We start from the raw sequence: 23,235 nt of genomic DNA on the forward strand, positions 1-23,235 counted from the left end.
TTGAATCACTCACGTCATCTTACACAACTTTTCTGTACATATAAGATGTATTTGGGTTTGCAGCTAAATTCCTGATAAATTGCAAATACTTAGATTTAAAATGCTTCTATTTTGTCTTCTGTTTGTACTCTGGCAATAAAGCTTCGCTCAAATGTACATTGTGACTGTGCACTTGAATAACAATAAGGTTTAAGTCTAAGTAATAAAGGGGAAAATTTAAAATTTTCATTTCTTTTTGTGATTAGACAAACCTTAGATTTAGACATTAAAAATATATATAATCAAACCTGAGCTGAGCAATTCTACAACCATTACAATTTCTTTATAACATGGTTTGTAGTCCGTTAAACTTTAACTCTATCTATTGACGAGCAAAACAACTATATTTTCAATTTTGTTAAAAGTATTGGTTAATTTTTACCTCACTCTCATAATTGTGTGTAATTTTGTCTCGTTAGCTGGATGCAGTGTCAGACCTCTATTGCTAAATTATTAATACATTTCCTGTAAGTGTTTCTTTGCTATTTCACACAGAAATTCTGGTCGGTTCAGACTTAACTTACTCCATTGACTTTCCCCAAGTTTTAAATTTTTGCTTGAAAAAAGTGCTTTACGCTTTACAAAGGTAGGTTAAAACTCTTCCGTGGCTAAGTCATACATTTATTAAACAAAATAAGAAAAGAGCTCCAGGTCTCGCACAAGAAGCTATCTGTATCAGATTGGCAAGACAGTGTATTTTATATATGACCCTCAGCAAAAGTAGAAATATAAAGGTAATAAATAAAATGAATTTCAGCTTGGCTACATCATTTACGCCACTAATCATGTGTTGCTAATGATAGACCTCATTCCAGCTCTCACAAGCCAGCCTCTGCAGGTTGACAGGATTGGTTCTGGCTTGTTAGGTATGAAGCGCTTAGTGGTTTTTCAACTCCCCTTCTTTAGAATTTTATTTGACCAAAACTAAGCCAAAAATGAAAAAAGCTGAATGTGAAAACAAAATTTTTCATAACAATTAAAAGAGGAAACAGCAGCCATGCTTCTTAAATACATTGCAGTTAGTTACTATAGGTACCCTTACATCTAAAAAAAATAAATAAAAATAAAAAAATAGAATATTGTGAAAAAGTTGAAAATTTTTTACCACTGAAACTCAGTTATTTGGATACACTAAATTTAAAGTGACATGTCTATTTCTTTTTTGATGATTATGGCATAAAGATAATGAAAACCCAAAATGATGTGTCTCATAAAATTTTAATATTGAAAGCTCAAGGTGTCACACCCTAATCAGTTAATTATCTCACAACACTTGCATGTTTCCTAAACCTCTAAATGGTCTCTTAGTCTGGGTCAGTAGGATGTGCAATCATGGGCAACAATTGACAGATGTCCAGATGACAGTCACTTCACAAGGAGTCAATAGTGCATACCATTTTTCCTTGGTTGTCGGCATTCTTGAACTCCAGCTCGGAAAATATGACTGGAACGGTCCCTAAAGTCAGTATTAAGTGTTGGACAGTTGGTGCAACTGACTTTGGCATCCATGATGGCTGCTACTCGTGTTGAATGCAAATAAATTAACATAGTTTTAGGAAACCTGACATTTCTGTTAAAAAGTATGTTATGAGAAATAAAGGATCGAAAAATTTCACTCACTCAAATGAGCATCAAAAAATAGTGAACTTTTTGTGGTATTCTATTTTAAATGTGCTTGTGCAAAAATAAACTTTCATTGTATAATTTATAAAGTATGTAAAACCTCAGCCATTGGTGACTTTTGTCTAAGACCCAGCGGCTATTCATGATTGCTGATTTCGTCTTTCGTAATAATAACTGAAATTCCGTAAATAAGATCAGTATTGAAGACACACTTGCTCAATCAAATTCTTGCTCGTAATACACCTGTCTTACTAATGCTTTTATTGGTCTTGGATGACATGATGCCATAAGAAAATTTGCTGCCACCTTGCCTTGTCACACATTTAACACAGAAGTAAACACAGTTTATTTACCACACAAGGCTGTTCCAGTTTTTCTCTGCAAAATTCTGTCGGAAAATCAGCAGATAGTGCTGCAACTCTAATACTCTATGTAAGCTACAAATGTGTGCCACTTCTGCAGAAACAAGAGCACTGCAAGTTAAATATCACAGCAAAAACTAGTCCGTCCGTCCATCTTCTTCCGCTTATCCGGGGTCGGGTCGCGGGGGTAGCAGCTTCAGTAGGGAGGCCCAGACGTCCCTCTCCCCAGCCACTTGGGCCAGCTCCTCAGGAGGAATCCCAAGGCGTTCCCAGGCCAGCCGGGAGACATAGTCCCTCCAGCGTGTCCTGGGTCTTCCCCTGGGCCTCCTCCCGGTGGGACGTACCCGGAACACCTCACCAGGGAGGCGTCCAGGAGGCATCTTAACCAGATGCCTGAGCCACCTCAACTGGCTCCTCTCGACGTGGAGGAGCAGCGGCTCTACTCTCACTCCTCCCCGGATGACTGAGCTCCTCACCCTATCTCTAAGGGAGAGCCCAGACACACTATGGAGAAAACCCATTTCAGCCGCTTGTATCCGGGATCTCGTTCTTTCGGTCACGACCCAAAGCTCGTGACCATAGATGAGGGTAGGAACGTAGATCGACCGGTAAATCGAGAGCTTCGCCTTTTGGCTCAGCTCTCTCTTCACCACAACGGATTGGTACAGCGCCCGCTTCACAGCAGACGCTGCACCAATCCGCCTGTCGATCTCCCGCTCCATCTTCCCCTCATTCGTGAACAAGACCCCAAGATACTTGAACTCCTCCACTAGGGGCAGGACATCCTCCCCAACCCGGAGAAGGCACTCTACCCTTTTCCGGTTCAAGACCATGGTCTCGGATTTGGAGGCACTGATTTTCATCCCGGCCGCTTCGCACTTGGCTGCGAACCGCTCCAGTGAGAGCTGTAGATCACGCCCTGATGAAGCCAATAGGACCACATCATCCGCGAATAGCAGAGACGCAATCCTAAGGCCACCAAAACGGATCCCCTCAACACCTTGGCTGCGCCTAGAAATTCTGTCCATAAAAGTTATGAACAGAATCGGTGACAAAGGGCAACCTTGGCGGAGTCCAACTCTCACCGGAAACGAGTCCGACTTACTGCCGGCAATGCGGACCAGACTCTGACACCGGTCGTACAGAGACCTGACAGCCCTTATTTAAGGGTCCGGTACTCCATACTCCTGGAGTACCCCCCACAGGATCCCCCGGGGGAAACGGTCAAATGCCTTCTCCAGATCCACAAAGCACATGTAGACTGGTTGGGCAAACTCCCATGCCCCCTCAAGAATCCTGCTGAGGGTATAGAGCTGGTCCAGTGTTCCACGGCCAGGACGAAAACCACACTGCTCTTCCTGAATCTGAGATTCGACTACCCGATGGACCCTCCTTTCCAGAACCCCTGAATAGACCTTACCAGGGAGGCTTAAGAGTGTGATCCCTCTGTAGTTGGAACACACCCTCCGGTCCCCCTTTTTAAATAGGGGGACCACCACCCCAGTCTGCCAATCCAGAGGAACTGCCCCCGATGTCCACGCAATGTTGCAGAGCCGCGTTAACCAACACAGCCCCACAACATCCAGAGCCTTGAGGTACTCAGGGCGAATCTCATCCACCCCCGGGGCCTTGCCACCGAGGAGCTTTTTAACAACCTCTGCAACCTCAGCACCAGAGATGGGAGAACCCGACCCAGAGTCCTCAGGCTCTGCTTCCTCAATGGAAGACGTGTTGGTGGGATTAAGGAGGTCTTCGAAGTATTCCGCCCACTGACGCACGACGTCCCGACTCGAGGTCAGCAGCACACCACCCCCACTGTAAACAGTGTTGGTACTGCACTGCTTCCCCCTCCTGAGACGCCGGATAGTGGACCAGAATCGCTTCGAAGCCATACGGAAGTCTTTCTCCATGGCCTCTCTGAACTCTTCCCACACCCGAGTTTTTGCCTCGGCGACCAGCCGAGCCGCCTGCCGCTTCGACTGCCGGTACACATCAGCTGCTTCCGGAGTCCCACAGGCCAAAAAAGCCCGGTAGGACTCCTTCTTCAGCTTGACAGCTTCCCTCACCGCTGGTGACCACCAGCAGGTTCGAGGGTTGCCGCCGCGACATGCACCGACAACCTTGCGGCCACAGCTCCAACTAGCCGCCTCAACAATAGAGGCGTGGAACATGGGCCATTCAGACTCGATGTCCCCCGCCTCCCTCGGGACGTGTTTAAAGTTCTCCCGGAGGTGGGAGTTAAAGCTCCGCCTCACAGGGGACTCTGCCAGACGTTCACAGCAAACCCTCACAATACGTTTGGGCCTGCCCGGTCGGACCGGCTTCCTCCCCCGCCATCGGAGCCAACTCACCACCAGGTAGTGGTCGGTGGAGAGCTCCGCCCCTCTCTTCACCCGAGTGTCCAAGACATATGGCCGCAGGTCAGATGAAACGACAAGAGTGGAAGAATGTCCAGCCGGAACCAGGAGACTGGTTCCGGAGCCAGAGCGGTGCGTTGAGGTGAGTACGACTATCTCTAGTCGGAACCTCTCAACCTCGCGCACAAGCTCAGGCTCCTTCCCCACCAGAGAGGTGACATTCCACGTCCCAAGAGCCAGCTTCTGCAGCCGAGGATCAGAACGCCAAGATCCCCGCCCTCTACTGCCACCCGTTGCACAATGCACCCGACCCCTTTGGCCCCTCCGACAGGTGGTGAGCCCGTTGGAAGGGGGACCCATGTTGCCTCTTCGGGCTGAGCCCGGCCGGGCTCCATGGGCAAAAGCCCGGCCACCAGATGCTTGCCAACGCTCCAGCCAGGCCTGGAGGTGGGGCAAAAACTTGTGATATTAGATAATCTCATGCTACGCCATCTATACAGTTTGCTCTCCTCAGGAGGCTAGATGGTTAAAATTTGAGGCATCCCTTACAACCTGATTAATTTGGCTAATAATTACCTGATCACTTGGGGATAATCATAGAGCATTGATATGTCGCCCCTAGATTGATCTTTTTCTATATAAAAAACAAACTAACAAAAACTGTGCCATCACAGAAATACAACCTACTCGGTCATGACACGGCAGAACAGTGTGAAATCCACTCAGTTGTTTACATATGCTGAATTTACTTAAATGAGATCATATCAAAAGCATCATGCATACTTCAGACCTCACAGGACTTGATGCTCCTTCTCCTCTTCATTTCTTGATGTTTAGAACAACGCAAAACAACTTTGTAACAATATACATGACAATGTGGGAAGCAGTTGGAGAGCAGCTTTAGGGGAACCCAGAGATCATATACAATAGAAACAAATTTATTGTATTTCTCTGTTTTAATCAGAAAATAAATATCCTTCCGTTCTTTTATAAAGGATACAATAAACCTCTTTGAAAGCTTATTTTCCAAACCTAAAATCTTGGTTTATGAAATGGTGTATTCTACTCTTAAATCAAAGATAAAGATACATTTTATGATTTCCGATGATTATGTCATTTTCTCCTAAAATGAAATATCTCTTCTGTTTTATCTTGACATAAAGTGGTTTGGCTGCCCCAGTCTTTTAGGCCTTAATCTTTTATGGTTTTGTAACTTTACTTATTACTCTAGGCTTTCAATTTAACATGCTTTGTTGTATTAAAATGAAATCACTATACATATGTTTGCAACAAAATTAGTTTATATTCATTTAAAATAAAAAGGCTCACCAAAAAACAACAACACACGCCTTAGAGTACTACCAGCCAGATGTTCCTGGTTTGGGTTTTTTAATTGAAAATAGGGTGTATGTTTTTTACACACATCATATGACAAAGATGTGTGATACCCTTAAGTTCAGTTGTCATGTACAGATTACATGTCAGTAAAAACTGACATACTGTCCCTGAGGCTTTTTCATAAAATGCAAAAAAGGTTATCTTTAATATGTTGTGGACATTCTACAACATATTTTTGATTGTGTCTATAGGGCTCCTATGACACTGACTGGACTGCAAAAAATCAGACAAATATAAAAAGGGCTTAGAGATGCAAATCTAAACCCAGACAAGGTGGATTGTGAAACTGATTGGGGAGTTACATATCAACCAGGAATAAGTCTAAAAAAGGGGACTTTTTATCAGAAACAAAGAAAAAAAAGCACTGGTCATAAGAAAAACATCTGGTTTCTAACTTAATGTTTAAAATAATATTCTAGCATTTTTTCATATTTGTCAAACATGTTAAATTTTATTTATGTAGTCATCTCGAGGCACTTTACAGTCAATGTCAAACTCAATCAAATCACTCTGCGCTCACTATGCGCTCAATCTCTGCGGACGTTTTATCCTTCGTTACGTTCGTTTTACCCTTCATAGTCTACCGTACCTATTATCTAGCATACCTATTATCTACATTTCTTTTGGTAAATACAATTCCCACATTTTCTGCAAGCAAGACTAAGTAGGGAAAGGGATGGTAAAATGTTTGATTAGCTAGCTGAACATGTAGCTGAACACTTCAATTGCTTTACTTTTACATTTTAATTGCTTTACTTTTAAATTCAGTGCTGCACCTTATACTGTATTTTAAATCTACTGTAAATTACAAGCTGTATTCCTGCACAAATGCCCTTGTACAATCAATTCTGCACATACAAATGGTTTTTAAAAAATACTCACCTGTACACTGTGACTTCTCCTGCATTGTCTACATTTAAATTGTTTACTTTTAAATCACTGCTGCACCTTATACTGTAATTTAATTTTACTGCAATTTAAAGCTGTATGCAACAAAATGTCGATCTGTACGCACTCTGTGCATACAAAATGACAAATAAAGTTGTCTAAGTCTAAAAATCTAAGTCTAGAGCCCTTTCTTTCCCAACAGGCAACCACCGCACACCTGTCCCTGTAAACAGAGAGGTACTCTGATGCCACGCGTCCTTGCGACCGCCTGCTTGGAGCAGCTCAGTGTATCAAGCTCGGTGTCACATATAAATATGTAATATGAAGACTTCTTGCCACCAAGCAGTTTATAGAGTGACACCATGTATGGGGACACCACGCAGACATGGGGCCTTTAGGAAACCCAGTAGATTACATTGAGTCCTGAAAAGAGCGTAGAGCCACAGTGGACAGTTGGCTGCATTGTCCATGGCTTTGCAGCAATCCCTCATACTGAGCATGCATTAAGCGACAGTGGAGAAGGAAACTCCCCTTTAACAGAATGGAGAAACCTTCCTGTGAACGATTATCTGCCTTGACCAACTAGGAGTTAGAGAAGACAGAGCAGAGACAGAAAAAAGCACACATTGATCCATACATCCTTTCTATGTTATATACTAATGGCAGATGATCTGCCCCCCTGGATGGCGTCAGAGCTTACAGGATGCCAGAGAAAAAAAGACAGAGAGAACAAAGATAAAAGTTTAAATAACTAACTATAAGCTTTGTCAAAAATGAACATTTTAAGCTTAGTCTTAAAAGTAAACAGTAAACTGAGAGTTGGTTCAACAGGAGAGCCTGATAACTAAAAGATGTGCCTCGCATTCTATTTTTAGAGACTGTGGGAACCACCAGTGGACCTGCAGTCTGAGAGTGAAGTGCTCTGTTAGGAACATATGGGGTAATCAGATATCTGATGGAGCTTGATTATTAAGGGCTTTATTTGTAAGAAGGAGAATTTTAAATTATATTCTTAATTTAACAGGGAACCAATAATGAAATTATCTCTCTTGTTGATTTCCATCAGAACTCTATCTGCAGCATTTTGGATCCGCTTTAATTTAATGCCATCCAGATTAAGTGATTGATTAAGAACTGGATCTCTGGTTGCAGGACAACCTTTAGCTGCCACAGATTTTTAATTGGATATAGATCTAGAATTTGACTGGACAATAGTCATATGTGAATATTGCATCAGCTAAACCAGGGCTGGCAGATTCCAGCCTTCAACTATAAGTATCCTGCACATTTTAGTTGTTTCTCTGGTTCAACACACATTGATAAAATGGCTGGTTCACTAGTAGGCTCCTGCAGAACATGATGACATGCTGAGCTAATTCTGTCTCTCATGCTGGAGAAGGGATAGATCTAAAATGTGTCAAAATCACCTCTTGGGGACTGAAGTTGACCACCCCCACTTAAATTATTCCATTGAAGCTTTGGCTCTTCATTTAAATGGTAAATGGACTGAACTTATATAGCTCTTTTCCAGTCATGCTGACCACTCAAAGGGCTGTACACCAGAGTCACGTTCACCCAATAGCACTCACTAACGCACATACACTGATACACAGCTCGGTAGGCAACTTGGGGTGCCTTGCCCAGGGGCACATTGACATGTAACAAGGGGAAGATCAAATCGAACCCACAAGCTCCCAATTGCAAGACAACTACTCAACCGATCAACAATTTGCTGTTGTGCTCCAAAGTGAATCTCTGCCACAGTCTCAGTATTGTGCAGGCTCTAACAGGCAATGTTCCCGGATTGCTTTGTCGTTAGTGTAATCCATCTTCCATAGATTCTGACCACTTTTCTTCTTCCTTCTTGCAAAATTGCATTGTGCATGTAGCAGACAGTAAATAGTACTCATGGCTTTCTTTTGGCAATGTTTTTATTCTTATCTCTTATCCATATAGGCCAGAGTTTTAGAGTGCAATTAATAGTTGCCCTGTAAACAGATTACAACACCTGGTCCTATGGATCTCTAAAGCTCCCCCAGAGTTACCAGAACAATATTATGTAAGATGTCCAAAGTTTGGGATATTGTTTTATAACTAATCATGCTTTAAACTTCTCCTTGCTTTTAACACTGTTTGCTTGTGTGTCGCTTGCTGGCTGTTCATTACTGTTCTTTAATACACTTCTGAGGCCTTCGCAGAGCAGCTGTTTTTTTTTTATAAGAAACTTAAACTATACACAGGTGGATTCCATTAAGTAATTACTTCTCTTTTAATGACAGTTGGTTGTTTTTGGTGTTTGGTGGCAGTCAGATTTGTTGCTTTGCGCAAATCAGACAAGAGGTTGTCATTCCATGTAATTAATATTCTCTAATCAGAGCACACCATTCCCCTTCCCCCAGCTGATACACCAGCAGTAAGTTGGGCTAGCATGTGTGACTTGAGAGGAGGAAGTTGGAGGGTTGGCAGACCCAAATCAGCCTCCCTGTATGGTCTCGAACAGAAGACTGTCACTGCAGAAGCCGCGGAGCGTAAGTATCCCATGTCCAACCTCAAAGAAACTTCACAGTGGTTAATAAAAAGGGGAGCTGATATGTGAAAGAAAATGGATGGAACGTTCCACTTACTACTAAAGGACGAGATAAACACAGAAGAGTGGCTGCAGTTCATTTATGGGGACTTCACTGAAGACGGTTGCCTGTGGGGGAATTCAATTAGGGGTTTTCAAGCAAATGGATAAAAAAAAATAAAAAATGTCTGTACCAACACGGAAGGTGGCGACCACAACGCTGTCATTGTCTGTAAGTTTATTTCATTTCTAAATGCTGTCAAATGTAAGAAAGGTGAGTTTGAAACTAAAAAAATCGTGTTGACTAACTGAAGCTAAACTGTTTTCAGCCGCATGATTTTCCTGTTGCTGTCGGGGAGAGCCAGCTCTCTTTCACATTATGCAGCAATGGAGCCAGTTGCATCTGTGTCACTGGTATGCTGGCAGCGAGTTCTCCGCTGCGGTAGCGCAATAAAGAACTTACGTATATTCCTGTGTAACGGTGCGGTGTGGAGCTAGCTACGGTACCGCAGTGGTGCTGGCTCCCAGCTTCAAAAGTGCAGCTGCAGGAGCTCCTCACCGCGCTGCGGGCTATGTGGCTTTGTATTTCAGTCCCATTATGTTGAATCACACTGCCGGTTTAAAGCCTTTGACCTTTTTTTCCAAATACGTTTGTATCCACAATCAGAGTCATGTCAACTTGGTAGAACTGCATATCATTAACTCAACCAACCCTTCTACTGGGGAGGGACATTTGGGCTGATAAAACAACAAGTTGACTTTTTTTTAATATATTAAATTCTTTGGATAATTTACATATGCAGCAATATAATCTGCATGACATGGTTTATACAGTGATGTCATAGCACCTATAAAAAGTTCAAAGGAAACAACCAACATTTCTCCCATTTCCGCCTAATATATGTATCTTAATCTGAAGAAGGAAAACTGTTTATAGGAAGGAAGAAAAACCTGCTGTCACAGGAGATTCTGACAAGACGGCAAGCCTTGTGAATGGTGAAATTTTATTCTAGTTGCTCTACAGAGAGAGAAAGAGAAAAGGAGAAAGAGAGAGAGAGAGAGAGAGAGAGAGAGATAGAGAGAGAGAGAGAGATAAACAGTGCCACTGTACAGAAGAGCTCTTGTGAAATTCACACAAAAAATATTGTTTTTACTCTTTATAATTATCCATTGTAATGTATTTCAGTATGAATTTACAAGCGATTTTTACAGGTGTAATTTCTAAATATATTCAAAATAGTTCCTTAAAAGTCTTTGAGGAAGTATTAGTTTTTTTGTTTTTTCTTTCTTTTTTTTCTTTTTTTTAGAAAAAAGCTCTATTCTTACAGCAAACAATAAAGAAAGAGGTCTTGTATCTTTGGAGGGATAGCAGACTCAAAGTTGAGGGTGTTTTTTTCTTTTACTTCTTCTTTAGAGTTGAAGTCCTGACACACATGGAGACGTAAGAGAGAAGCAGAGCTGGTGATACAATATTTCTCACCTGCCTTCAGAGGAAGAGCAAGGATGTCCCACCATCCCAAACCAAGCCTGACCCTCCACCCCCATAAAAACCTGCTACACCACTGGACGAAACATAGCCTGATAACAACCAGTCTGCCAGAAGCTGCGAGGATGGGGTTGGGGGGGAGGGGGAGGGCGGGGGGTCAGTTTTTCGGCTTCTCCCTCAAAAGAGCAGCATCTTCATTGTGTTAAACACAGATATATTTTTTTTTCTCTCAAATATGTATATACTCACATCTGGTTACAACGTATTAGTGATCATAACATCATAACCAAAATAACCAAATAAAAAAAGAGAGAAACATAACATAAACTTATTACATCTGGGGTTGCATGCCATCACCTCATTATTTATCATTAAATGTAATTAAAGTACATTTTTGCAATTTAAAAAGAGCAGGGTTGTCATCACAAGGGTTGGTGTTTGGGTGTGTGATTTAACATAAGACAGCATTTGTTTACATTATGGGTCTGTAAAAGTTGAACAAATTGAAATAACTGTTGTGAATCCATGAAACAAAATGTTGATATTTTCCATGTGCACATTGTTCACTTGACAGCTCACACAGGCAGCATGTGGAGATAAATATGATAACCATAATACATATCCAGATAAATGCAAAAAAAGGGACTAAAGAGGATTCACTCAACATAAAAGACACACAGTTTGAAAAGTAAGGAGAGGACACTGTAGTATCTCACAAACAGTGATATGACAGTGGTTGTTAAGAATAGCAAAGATGGAGCTTCAGCTGAAACACAGTGGCTAATGCAGTCGAGTACAAAGAGAAGGGACGATCCAGATATTCCAAATGGGGGTAGCTATTTAGAATTAACTCAGTGAAGATTGCTCTGTTTGGCAAAAAAAGTAGAGCTGAGAACATCTAAACCCCTACCACCATCCCTTCTGTCCCCTCCTCTTCTTCATGTTCTGTCTTAGGTTGCATTGGCTCCAACACAGAGCAAAACTGGAAGACCTTAGATTTCTATAGTAAACAGGAGTAAAGTTTAAGTCTGTGTTGTGGCCACTATAAATTGTAGCATGTTTTTTTTTTAATAATATATATTTTATAGTTTTCTACAAAAACCTGTGGCACATTTTGTTCTGTTACTAGTGCTCCTTCAAAATGCACAGAATCATCCTGAGGTATTTTTATTTGATACAATTTGGCTTAGTGGATCCAATCAATCAAGCAAATCAGTTAACAAAGATGATTTTATGACTTTTTTAAGTGTGCAATTTTTAGTTTTATGCTATAAAAAATTTGGCACAAGTGAAAATGGAAGTATTTGCACATATATTTTTTTCTGCAAATATCAAAACATGTAAATAAACAATAAATGAGAATACAATCAGACCCCCCCCCCCCCACCCCGGCAAAAAAAAACAAAAAAAAAAACAATAAAAAACTAAAAACTGAGGAAAAAGAAATAATTCTTATTATTTCAAGCCTTCCCAAGACCTATCATGCATGGATAACACTTTATCCCCACAGAGGAATATGTGATGGATGAGTATATAACAGTGGAGCCTCCTTGGTTCCAACCACCCCTTCCCACATCCCATCCACACAATGCTGCAGAGAAAAACAAAGTAACCATCTCAAGAATTCCTCGTCCTCAAAAGGCCTTAGCTCTTCGACAATTTGAGAATAATCTCCTCTGAGACTACAGTTTTTAAAAGGCTAATATACTCATATTTTAGAGCCATAAAAGCTATATTCTAAGATATATAAATAAATCATAATCATAATTCTAACAGTACTTATTTATCACAAAAAAGTCTTATTAACCACGCCTCAGTTGGCTTATATATACCACTAGTGCCTTTTGATGCATATTGACCACATAACATGGAAGCAGGCTACACGGTGCTGCACTTGGTTGCACTGTTACCTAGCAGCAAGAGGTTCTGGGTTCAAATCCTGGCCTGGGGTCTTTCTGCATGGAGTTTGTATGTTCTCCCTGAGCATGCGTGGGTTCTCTCCGGGTTCTCCGGCTTTCTCCCACAGTCTAAAAACATGACTGTTAGGTTAACTGGTCTCTCTAAATTGCCCTCAAGTATGGGTGGTTGTGTGCATGGTTGTTTATTTTGTGTGTTGCAATGTAATGGACTGTCCAGGCTGTACCCTGCCTCTTGCTCAATAACCGCTAGAGACAGGCACCAGCCCTTGCAAAGATAAATGGGTAAAGACAATGGATGGATGGATGGATGGATATTGGAAGCACTTTGCCACCATCTAGTGGTCCCAATTCTGACCAATATGATTAGTTTAGCTAAATTACATACTAAACCTATGTAAAATACATGTGGTGTTTTAAAATTGACAGTCTACCTGATTTATAATATGCTTAAAAGCAAAAAGAAGTACCACATATCTTCAGACGACAATGGTTCATTTATATTAGAAGTGTCCGATTAAAAATTGTTGTAGATAGTCCCCAGTAACTTAATAAAAAAGTTGTTTTACCAGTAAATTATTGACATCACAGAAAACTAACAGAGTTAGCAATTTTGCTTTCAAAATCACGTCCTTTTTTGTACATGTTATGGCTGAATAGTATGAAATAATTAGAAGTTTGTATATAAGGATGGGATATCCCAAACCTGAGAGGATATGACACTCTTAATGCCACAGTTAGGAAAGAAATCAGCCAGAACCCCAAGACAGTAATAGATGTTGTTTATGAGTATAAGGTTTATAATGTAACAACCTGCTTTCTTTTAAAGTGGTTTTTACTTTTTATGAGTCCTCCATTGATACAAAATGTCTGCTGATTTCAACCGATTACGTTAAATACTTAGCTTAATTGCTTGTTTTAAACAAATTTTTTAACTGACTGGGCCAAACAAAAAGTGTAGTGTTTGACTGTAGCTGCAGTCTAATTGTATATCACTATTTTTACCTCCTTTCCGTGCACTATGTTTGTGGTATTAGCTTGAAGTGATGTTTTAACACTAAAAACATTGATGTGGGAAAGGTGAGTTGAGACAGACTTAATAATGATTGATTTGTCTAAGAGACCGTGTCCTCTGAATAATGGTTTGACTTTTACATTACTGTAGAGTATTTAAAACGTAAGAGTAAAAAGCAGACTGCTTATGTGGAGAAAAGTGACAATTACAAAGAAAAAAGTATGGACTGCCAAGAAGATGCATGTGTGTGCACAGATCAACAATCCTAGTTTGAGCTAAACCATCTACAACTTAAGTTTCATTCTGACTCCTCCCATACCTTTAATATTTTAAATAAGACTTTATTAAATATGTTTTCACCCCATATTGAATTACAGGACAACTGGGTTTGCAGAGTGCTTTTAAATCCCTCAGTTGGTACTAGTTTGTTAGCTCTCCAAGCTACTGCTCCAAAAAAATAATTACTTGCCTTTTTCTCAGGCAACACCACATACATTTTCAGCTTAAGACTTTGGTATCACAACTTTTCATTTCAGTATTTCAGGCATAATGTCAAGACTATTCAGCAATTTTCCACCTGCATTTTGTCATTCACAATGTTTTACATATTGCTCAGTTTGTCATGGGCATGAATTAAATTATCATGTCCTTCAAGCTTTAAACAAATAAAAAGGAATCACTATAAAATGTAGATATATGCTCTCTGAATACAAATAGAAAGTAAATCCTAGTTTAGGCAAGCATGAATAAACGTGACTTAAACCTATAGAAAAAAATGTCATTATTCCATCATTGTTGAACACACTAATTATGACATGTAGATGAAGGAAAGGAAGAAGAAAGGGATAGTCAGAGGTTTTTTTTAGCTAAGTACCCTGTTTTTCGTTGGCAGATATGTCAAAAGACTAAATTATCCCTGTGCTCACCTCAGACAAGTTGATGGCAGACTCAGTTGTCATCTCCCCCTTCTTTGTTAAATCTTTCCCCTTCACCATTATCTTTACAAGTTTACTATGTTTAAAGGTCAGAGATCAAAGTTTGCATTGTACAATATCCATCCACCTCCTTTAAATGTACCCTTTTCAGATATAAATACATCTGAGTGTTTGTGTGCATTTTCTCTTCTCTTGAAGGAAAAAATAAAAATAAAAACATGCAAAAAACCTACTACTCCTGATTTTTTTCAGTAAGTTATGCCTTTTTTAAATGCAAATGTGGGAGAGAGATTTTTTTTTTCAAACTAATTGCTACTGTGCTACCAAATAAGCAAACACTAAAATTCTACGTAGATTTTTAACCTTATAGCTGAATAGAATAAAAAACTAAGATTTTGCAATCATTTTAAATATGAAGCTCCAAGAATGAAATGCCCCTCAACAGTCCCTTCTTGTCCTTCCTCTATATAAGTAATTTTCTTTGTAAACATTATTCATTGATAGCACCTGCAGTCTTCTCATCACTACCATGTCATTGAAATGGTTTTTAAAATAGAAAACCACTGTCTGACTAAACCTCCAATCACTAACTGCTAGACATTTCCTGTTGTTCCAGGCTTTCCCCTATTCGCCCACCTTACCAAACTCTTTGTTTCCTTCTCCTCTACTGCCAGGTGTAGTCGTAGGTACATTTGTTAACTTAACAAGTAGCAGACCATTGGACTAGTTCACTATGGCACCCCTGCCCTCCCGGAATGCCTATACGTCTGGCTCACCCATTTGGTCCCCCTGTTAGGCCCATTCTTATAAGAGCTTCTAAGTGAATGTGGAAAAGAAAAAAGTGAGAAGGATGTCATTAAAGGCATTAGCTCCTTTTCCACTTTTTCTTAATCCTCCTTCAAAAAAATCACAGCCACCAGTAATGTGTGCACATTTCCAGCAATATCAACACACTGCTCTTCTAATACTAAAGCAGGAATTCTCAGATAAAGAAATCTTAATATGCCAATTCAAGAAATGGCACTATTATATGTTGTTCCTCTCTTTTATAACCTTACAGCAGAGTGCTGACCAAAATATTAAACTGATAGGTACATAGGAGGGAATGAACAAATATGATGATATCATCTGCAAAGAGATTAATAGCAATACAATTAGTCCCAAGCGGGCCTGAAGTTCTTTTTTGATTACAATGTCTAAGAGAAGAAAAATGGTCAGGTTGCTATGACATCCCTTAGTGGATAACATAGTAGATAAATTATAATACAAACCCAGAGAGGAGTTAGAGGGAGAGAAAACATTTCTTATACAACCTAGACATCTGATTCCAGACTGGGAATTTTCTTATACACCCGTCTATTGCTGAACTGGGCTGAGTTTAGGACACCCCTTGAGGCTGGGTATGCACTAGTCTTATTGGCTGAGTAAGGCATCACATGCTCTTTATTATACATGTCATTAGCTATCCGTCCATCTCTTGAGCAGTGTGAAGAGGTGGATTTAACAGAAGAGCGAAGATTGTTCGCATCATTGCGTGTTTTAATGGGAGCTGCTCCTAGGGCCAATGCAGGAGAATCTACTGCGAGCTGTTTGTAAATGTCAGAGGAGCTACGCCCATGGACCAGTCTGCTGCTGGTATCATCCCTTAGTGAGTGACTGAGGAAAGGGTTTTCCGAGCCATGAGTTGGGTACAGGGATTTGCTCCTCTTGCTTTCCTCAAGGTTATTGTTAAACAGCATTGGTTTAGACCCAGTGCCAAAGAGTCTGCCAGAGTAAGGGCGCATCCCGAAGAGATTGGCATAATGGGAGTCAGATGCTGAGTCCAAGAAGCGATCCTTTTCCTTGAGGCTGACACTGCGTGCTGGTCGGCCCGGGTCTACATCCTTGGGCTTTTCGAGCATGATGTTATCGAAAGAGTGCTGACGATTTAGCCTCAAGCGGTTTCTTTTTTGGACATGTGGCCCATCTGTCTGTGGCCAATACAGACCAAACATTTCATCTGGCTGCTGCTCCTCTTGATGATGCATGGTGGGGCTAACCAAGGGATCACCAAGAAGCTGGTCCTCACTAATGTCGTACAAGTTAGCTGTGTGGAGGCATGCATCACAACGATTGTATGGGGATCGTGTTCCAGATGCTGTGGCAGATCCTGTAGAGACATATGACCCTCCTTGTGGGTAGCTAGCAGGTACTTTAGACAAGCAGGATCGGCAGTGTGTTTGTTTGTAGCGATCAATTGATTCATGAGGGGACAGGGAAATATTTTTCTCTTTTAGGCTGTAGTGCTTAGAGTAAGCCGAGTCTGGCAGAAGATCTGAGTCTGTGTGATGCATAGGTGAGGAGTTTAGATGAATGATTGGCTGCTCACACTTTCTATAGTTATCACTGTGGTCAGAGTAAATTTCAGGGTAATCCAAATCATCTGCTCCAAGACCATGACTCTCACGGTAGTGAATTGGGTCTGAATGAAGGCTCATCTCTCTTTCAGAATCAATTGTGAAGATTTTCTCTCCCCCTCCTCCTCTCCCACTTTGGTTGGTTCCACTGCTGACCTGCTTAGTTTTTAAGTAGGACAGCTCCACCTCACTGCAATCCCTAGGGTATTTTGACGTCATGGATCTTTTTTTTAAGTTGTCCTTGGGTTTCAGGTGCTTGTTGTTTTCTGGGTCCTTGTAGGTGGCTCCCCTGCTTGAACAGTCAGAGATGTCAGAGTGGGCTGTGTCTTCTGGGAGGTAGCGCTGTGTCTTCATAGATATTCGTGGATCTGGCATTAGCATGTCAGGCATTGGAGAAGGCCCAGGTGGCACAGAACGCAGTGTGTCAGTTGACTTTTTCCACAGTGTTCTCTGAGGTTTAGCATTTGTTTGGACTGTGTCAGCACTCACTGCTACCTCTACAGTATTTGGATTGGCATCATTCAGGGTCAGGGGATGCTGACCCCCCTGAAAAATGTAGTTGTTGAGATGGTCTTTGTGGCGATTTGCAAGGTAAGACTGAAGGTCTCCTGTGTCCCCATAGATCATATCTTTGGGTGCGTAGCTTCTGTTGTCAGCATAAATGAAGTTGCCTTTCTCTGCCATCATGTCCATGATCATGGGACCAGCTGAGTGCATGAATTCTCGTTTAGGCGAATTCATGTGGGAGCCACTGAGGTTAGACATGTTGGTCATCTGTTTGGCAGACTTAATGAGTTTAAGCATTTTGTCCTGGGGGCTGAAATCAAGGTCTGTCTTTTTCTTCATGTCAATGTGTACTCCATGGATGCAGCTCCAGATACCCTGTATAATGCATAGTAAAGGATAAAGAAAATGAGTAAATAGAAAGGGCAGTTGAGATAAATGCAAAAAAACAGGGTAAAACCAAATATACATAAATATTTTTTGATATTTTGTGAAATTAATGCAGTTTTTTCAAACACTAAGAGGTGTATCAAAGTCTATTAAACAACATAATGTATAGGGAATCGCCATTGTGTAATATTTTATTAAATGGGACCTTGTTTGCTCTTCTTTCAAAAAAATATTATTCAAATACATGAATGATGGATATTGATTTTTTTCAATTACTAAACCATCAGCTCTTCAAAGTATCCCCTCAAGTTTTCCTTAAAACTATTAATGTAAAAAACACACTTATTATGCTGTTGCTGCTTAAATAGACATTCTAGGTGTACTACAAATGCCCCATCTACTACCCATTAGAATATACTGTATGATATGCACAAATAGCACGTGGCCCCAGATAACTACATAAAAAAAAAAAAAAATTCGGACAATATGAGTACTATTCCCAAATCTCCATTCACCTAGTCCACAGATATGGTTGGAGCTCCTTTCCGAAAGTCCAGTTTGTATTATATGATGTTCAAAACTGAATTTCTTTTAATAATAATTAACAATGGAGTAAGTTCACCTTCTTTTTAGTGTAACAACTGCACAATCCATGTGTCTGGAAGCTTTTCAGAGGTGAAGGTGCTGTTAAGGTACAATTAAGCCCAAAATTATTATAAATTATCTTAGAATTTTAACAATGTGTTTTGGAATGGAAGTGAACTTTTATGCTTGGTCCAGTCAGCATCTTTAATTAAATCTGATAGAGAATATCTGGAGGAAGTTAAAAATAGGGACGATGGCATAAAGATACATTTTCAATATAACTGTGGAAACCTGCAAAGAGTTGTTTGACAATTATAAGAAGGACATGATTGATGTAATGCCATGAAAATGTTTCCATTGCTTCTTGAGAAATGTATAAATCGTTTTCCCCATGCCCTTTTTGAAAAGTAATGAAAAAGACAAAAAATATTTTTATTTTCAAAACTGATACTACTTTTACATTGTTCTATTATTTCATTCATGCCTGTCTCATATCCTATCAGAAATACTTATTTGATGAATGGAAATAATTCAAGGTCTAAATCCACCAGGGGTATGAGTAATTTTGTGGTTAACAGTATGTTGATTGGTCAAAATGACATACATGTACAATTGTTTGGTTTAGCCAAAGCAAATTTCTGGTTCTAGTACAGGAATTTTTGGAAATTCTGAAACAGATAGTTTAACATAAGTGTTTTTCATTAGCAGTTCTTGATCTTAGTTTTTAAAAACCTAATAAGAGCACTAAGAAATTAAGCAACATTAAAGCCTAGGATCAAAAGTCCCGATTAAAGACTACCAACTCTGCCCTTAATGTAGTTGATCAATATATCAACTCCAATGTTTCGATTTGTGTCAATGCACCTCGACATGCAGAACAGTTTTGACCCAAAGGGTCTTTTAAAAAACTTTTAAACAACTATGTTTGACTAAGCTGTTTAATTTTTCAAATGGGGAGAATGTAATAGATGCATAATAGTCCCGACAGGGAACAGTATGTGAAGATATGAACACATTTTTTATAAAACACAATTAAAAACAGATAATGCAAGTTAATGGCTTCTGTGTATACCACCCATCTATGCACCAGGGTCATACAATTTTAGAAAACACAATAAATACATAACAGATTAAAACCTTTTCTCATAAAAACAAAACATGTACATTCTAATTGTTCATATCTGGGGATGATGAAGGGCATGTTTTTAAACCTGTTCCCTCAACCTTTTTTTTTTTCTTTTCAGAAACTAATTGCTGTTGGTAAAACGGATTGAATTGTTCCAATTTTTGAGAGGGCTGGGAAGCAGTACTTTATACCTCAGGGTGACACTTCGACAGCAGTAAACGGTGGATAACCAGCAAATTCTGATCAGAAAGAATACTCTTTGCTTTGATATAATTTATAGATGTTCTAAGTGTTCCGACTTTTCCAAGCTTATGCCCAGCAGTTTACTGACAAATATTACTTTCCTCTGTTTATTCTTCTCAGTTTCTGGTATGCCACCAAATCAGCAGATAATACAAACAGTTATAACACTCTCCACAAAAGTGATGTAAACATCTACAGTATGTGGTGGAATGCATGTGCATATATTTCACTGCCACACCCTTGGAGATAATTAACACATTAATAATTTCAGGCTGTTTTGCTCTTCACAAATTTTACTAATCTTATCTGATAAATATAGACCACAAAGAAAACCTTTTAATCAAATGTAATCCAAAAAAGTTAGAAAAAGCATCATATTTAAGAAAGTCACTTTATTCTTCCTTCATATTTGACCTCTTCCTCACTAATTTCCTGTGTAAACATTTCCATACAGAGTAACACTGCTGCAAAAATAGCGCAAAGACACCGCAGTTGTTTTAGGGATGCATGTCCATGTCTTCTGTTCTCACACACAATGAGGAAAAATGCTGACCTTTTAGAAGAATGAGAGAGAATAAATTGATTAAGTGTGGGTTGCTGTGGTTTCATCCAAAAAACTGGCTGCAATTAGAGTCTATTTTTGTTGATAGTCAGGGCTGCCTCGTGATTCCCCCTCCCGCCTCCATCCCCATCCTTGCATCTCCTCCTATCTGCACAACCCTCCCTCTTTCCACTGATTCAAAGTCATTGGTATAGTTTTGCAGCAGATTTTTCTCTGTGGGAGAAAAGAACTAAGTCAAGCCTGCTTGACCCCCACAGTGCAGCATTAGCCTCCGGTATGTCTGCAATGGTTCATTGCACCTTCTTCCTTCATCTTTAGCCATGTTTGCATCGACAAAAGTAATCGGACTAAAGAGCCGATCAGAATAAAAATGCGCCATGTAAACAAGCCAGTCGGAATATGATGATCAGATTAAGATCAATCAGAATGAAATTGTATTCCGAATGAGAAGGGTGGTTTATGCCAATTGATAAACTGATCAATGAGCATATAGATGCTTTTCTGACTCAAGTTATTCCGAATGTGGCAAACTGACCCGAGTATGCCCGACGAAAACGTGACATATTTACATGTTGGTTAGTGGCAGAAATACGTCGGGAAGCAAAACTGTCGGGGCTCCCATACAACCTTTCTGTTAGAAAAAAATTAAATAAAAGAGCTCAAAAATGTTACTTACTCAGGAACTTTTTCTACTTTATTTAGAACATTGTGCAAGTCCAGCCTGGGCGCTCGGAAGACAAACTTTTACAACACTGCTTTGTTTACTATTTTTGTTATTTAGCAAAGGCGGAAGAACTTCTTCTGTGTTCTTTAGGTCAATTTGATAAATGCACATGTGAGTGTGGTTCTATTCTGAATAAAGTCAGGTACATATAAACACACATTATAATTGGATTACTTGATTGTGTGCCCACATAAATGGTACAATCCAATTATTTAATCCGAATACATTTTAATCCAATCATGAAATCTTGTGCATGTAACCATAACTATTAAGACTACCCTTATACCTTATATTACCACTTCTGTTAATTCACATGTATGCATACTGAACTGCTTGATCCTGTACTACTTGTGCATGCAATAACACATCATGTTATCAGAATCCTTACCCTGCTGATCGAGAAAAGAAGTCCCGGTGTCCCGGAGCAGACTCCAGTGAAGCAGTATCTCAACCTCCAGTAGAAGAGATGCTCTGAGACAAAGGTGATAAGGGAGAGCCCCATTGCTGTGGCAAGCATGTAGAAGACCCCCGCCATGTTGTCCACATCAAGCTGACTTGACATGACTTCATTCTTCTCATTGTGGCAAATTCCTGTCAGCCACTGGGCCTCTAGTTCTTCCATTTCACCTAAAAAACAAATGCATTGGAGTAACACTTTTCTATGGCCTCAAGGAATTTGTTAGATCATTCAACCCTCACAGAATTGAGGCAAATATTGGGAGCCTTATTCCAGCACTACTGTGCTCTTAGTATTTGGAAAAAAGTTTCCCCTACTACTTTCCCCACTGTCTTACCACAAAAATACCAGCACTGGTATCATATCTGAACAAGGATTTTTCCTTACAATCTGCAGGAATTCCCTATAGGCTTCTGCGCCTACATCATCAGTTTCAGCCTTCCTGTGGAGGAGCAAACAGCATCAGGTCTTTGATTATCTTATTAACAACATAAAGGGCTTTTTGTACAGAGATCTAAATATTACCAAATGGGTAATCTTGCACAATACTTGTAACCTCACACAGAGCTCTATTCATATATTTTAGCCAGCAAAGTCAGAAGGTTCATTGATACAAAATACAATACTCATCACTGTAAACTGATCGATCTGAGTCCATGAAGTGTGAAGTTGTTGTTTTTTTACATTTTATTATAAAATCCTATTGGCTTGTCCTAGTGTTTTCATAGACTTCCCCACCAGGTGTTGATCCTCTTTTTTTCTTCAATTGTCACTACATATAACTCCAGAGTATCAAAAAAAGCAAGCCGACTAACGTATCTTTGGGACTATAAAACACACCGTATTAAAAGGCGCATTGCATATTCTTCCCAAGTGTGTAAGTTGTCTGATCAGGTTGTGACAGAGTTCATCTTAATGCTCTGAATGCCCATTGAGTGGAGCGGCTTTGTTGCTAACCAAATTAGTAGTTAAACATTTTAACAGATTTTTGGGCACATTGTACCACATAAAATCAGTCAGTAAGCACAACTTTAATCATATATAACGTGCACCGAATTATAAGGCACATCATCAATTTTTGAGAAAATGTAAGGATTTTGATTGCGACATTTTGGTGGTGTGGGCACTAATTCATTGCTGGGAGCATTATTTCACAAGTTCAGCTCATACTGATCTCTGTGCAGATGTCTTAAATATGGAACTTTTTTGGGACTATTTGTTTCAGATGTCAGTGTCTGGTGGCAAAATATCTCTCTGGATAGTTATTGTTTGATCATAAATGGATTTTCCCATTTGGTTACTGCTTTTTATTCTCCATTGTGATAAAAACGACCATAAATACTAAAAACTGTTTTTGAATAATATATAGATATCTGTTTATGTGTTAGCACTGCTACCTCACAACAAAAGGTGCATGGAATTTCTCCTTGGTTTCTCCTGGTACTCCAGTTTTCCCTTCCAGTGAAACATGTGTATTTGGTTAATTGGATACTGAAAACTGCCCCAAGGTATGGCTGCATATATACTTTTTATTTTCCTGGTATTTGACTGGTGAGATGTCAAGAATATACCCTGCTATTTACCATTCCTTTTCTCCAGATCGTCATGTATCTAATGCTATTTTCAGCTCACTTTACTGGTTTTCTTTAGGATTTAACGCTTC

At 39.9% G+C, this 23,235-nt stretch overlaps 1 protein-coding gene across 2 annotated transcripts in view; it reads right to left on the bottom strand.

Annotated features, from left to right (window-relative positions):
- Positions 1 to 14,635: 14,635 nt before the first annotated feature.
- The window catches only part of grin2aa (glutamate receptor, ionotropic, N-methyl D-aspartate 2A, a), a 302,450-nt gene continuing 293,850 nt past the window's right edge, over positions 14,636 to 23,235 (bottom strand). For both annotated transcript variants that reach the window (XM_012876661.3, XM_012876660.3), the window contains 2 exons: positions 21,504 to 21,742; positions 14,636 to 17,863 (listed from right to left, as the gene is read on the bottom strand). In XM_012876661.3, the coding sequence (XP_012732115.2) occupies positions 15,899 to 17,863; positions 21,504 to 21,742 (2,204 nt within the window). In that variant the 3' untranslated portion in view covers positions 14,636 to 15,898. The remainder of the gene's footprint in view (positions 17,864 to 21,503; positions 21,743 to 23,235) is intronic.

The sequence above is a fragment of the Fundulus heteroclitus genome, unplaced genomic scaffold (genome assembly GCF_011125445.2).
Source record: "Fundulus heteroclitus isolate FHET01 unplaced genomic scaffold, MU-UCD_Fhet_4.1 scaffold_48, whole genome shotgun sequence".
NCBI classification, from domain to species: domain Eukaryota; kingdom Metazoa; phylum Chordata; class Actinopteri; order Cyprinodontiformes; family Fundulidae; genus Fundulus; species Fundulus heteroclitus.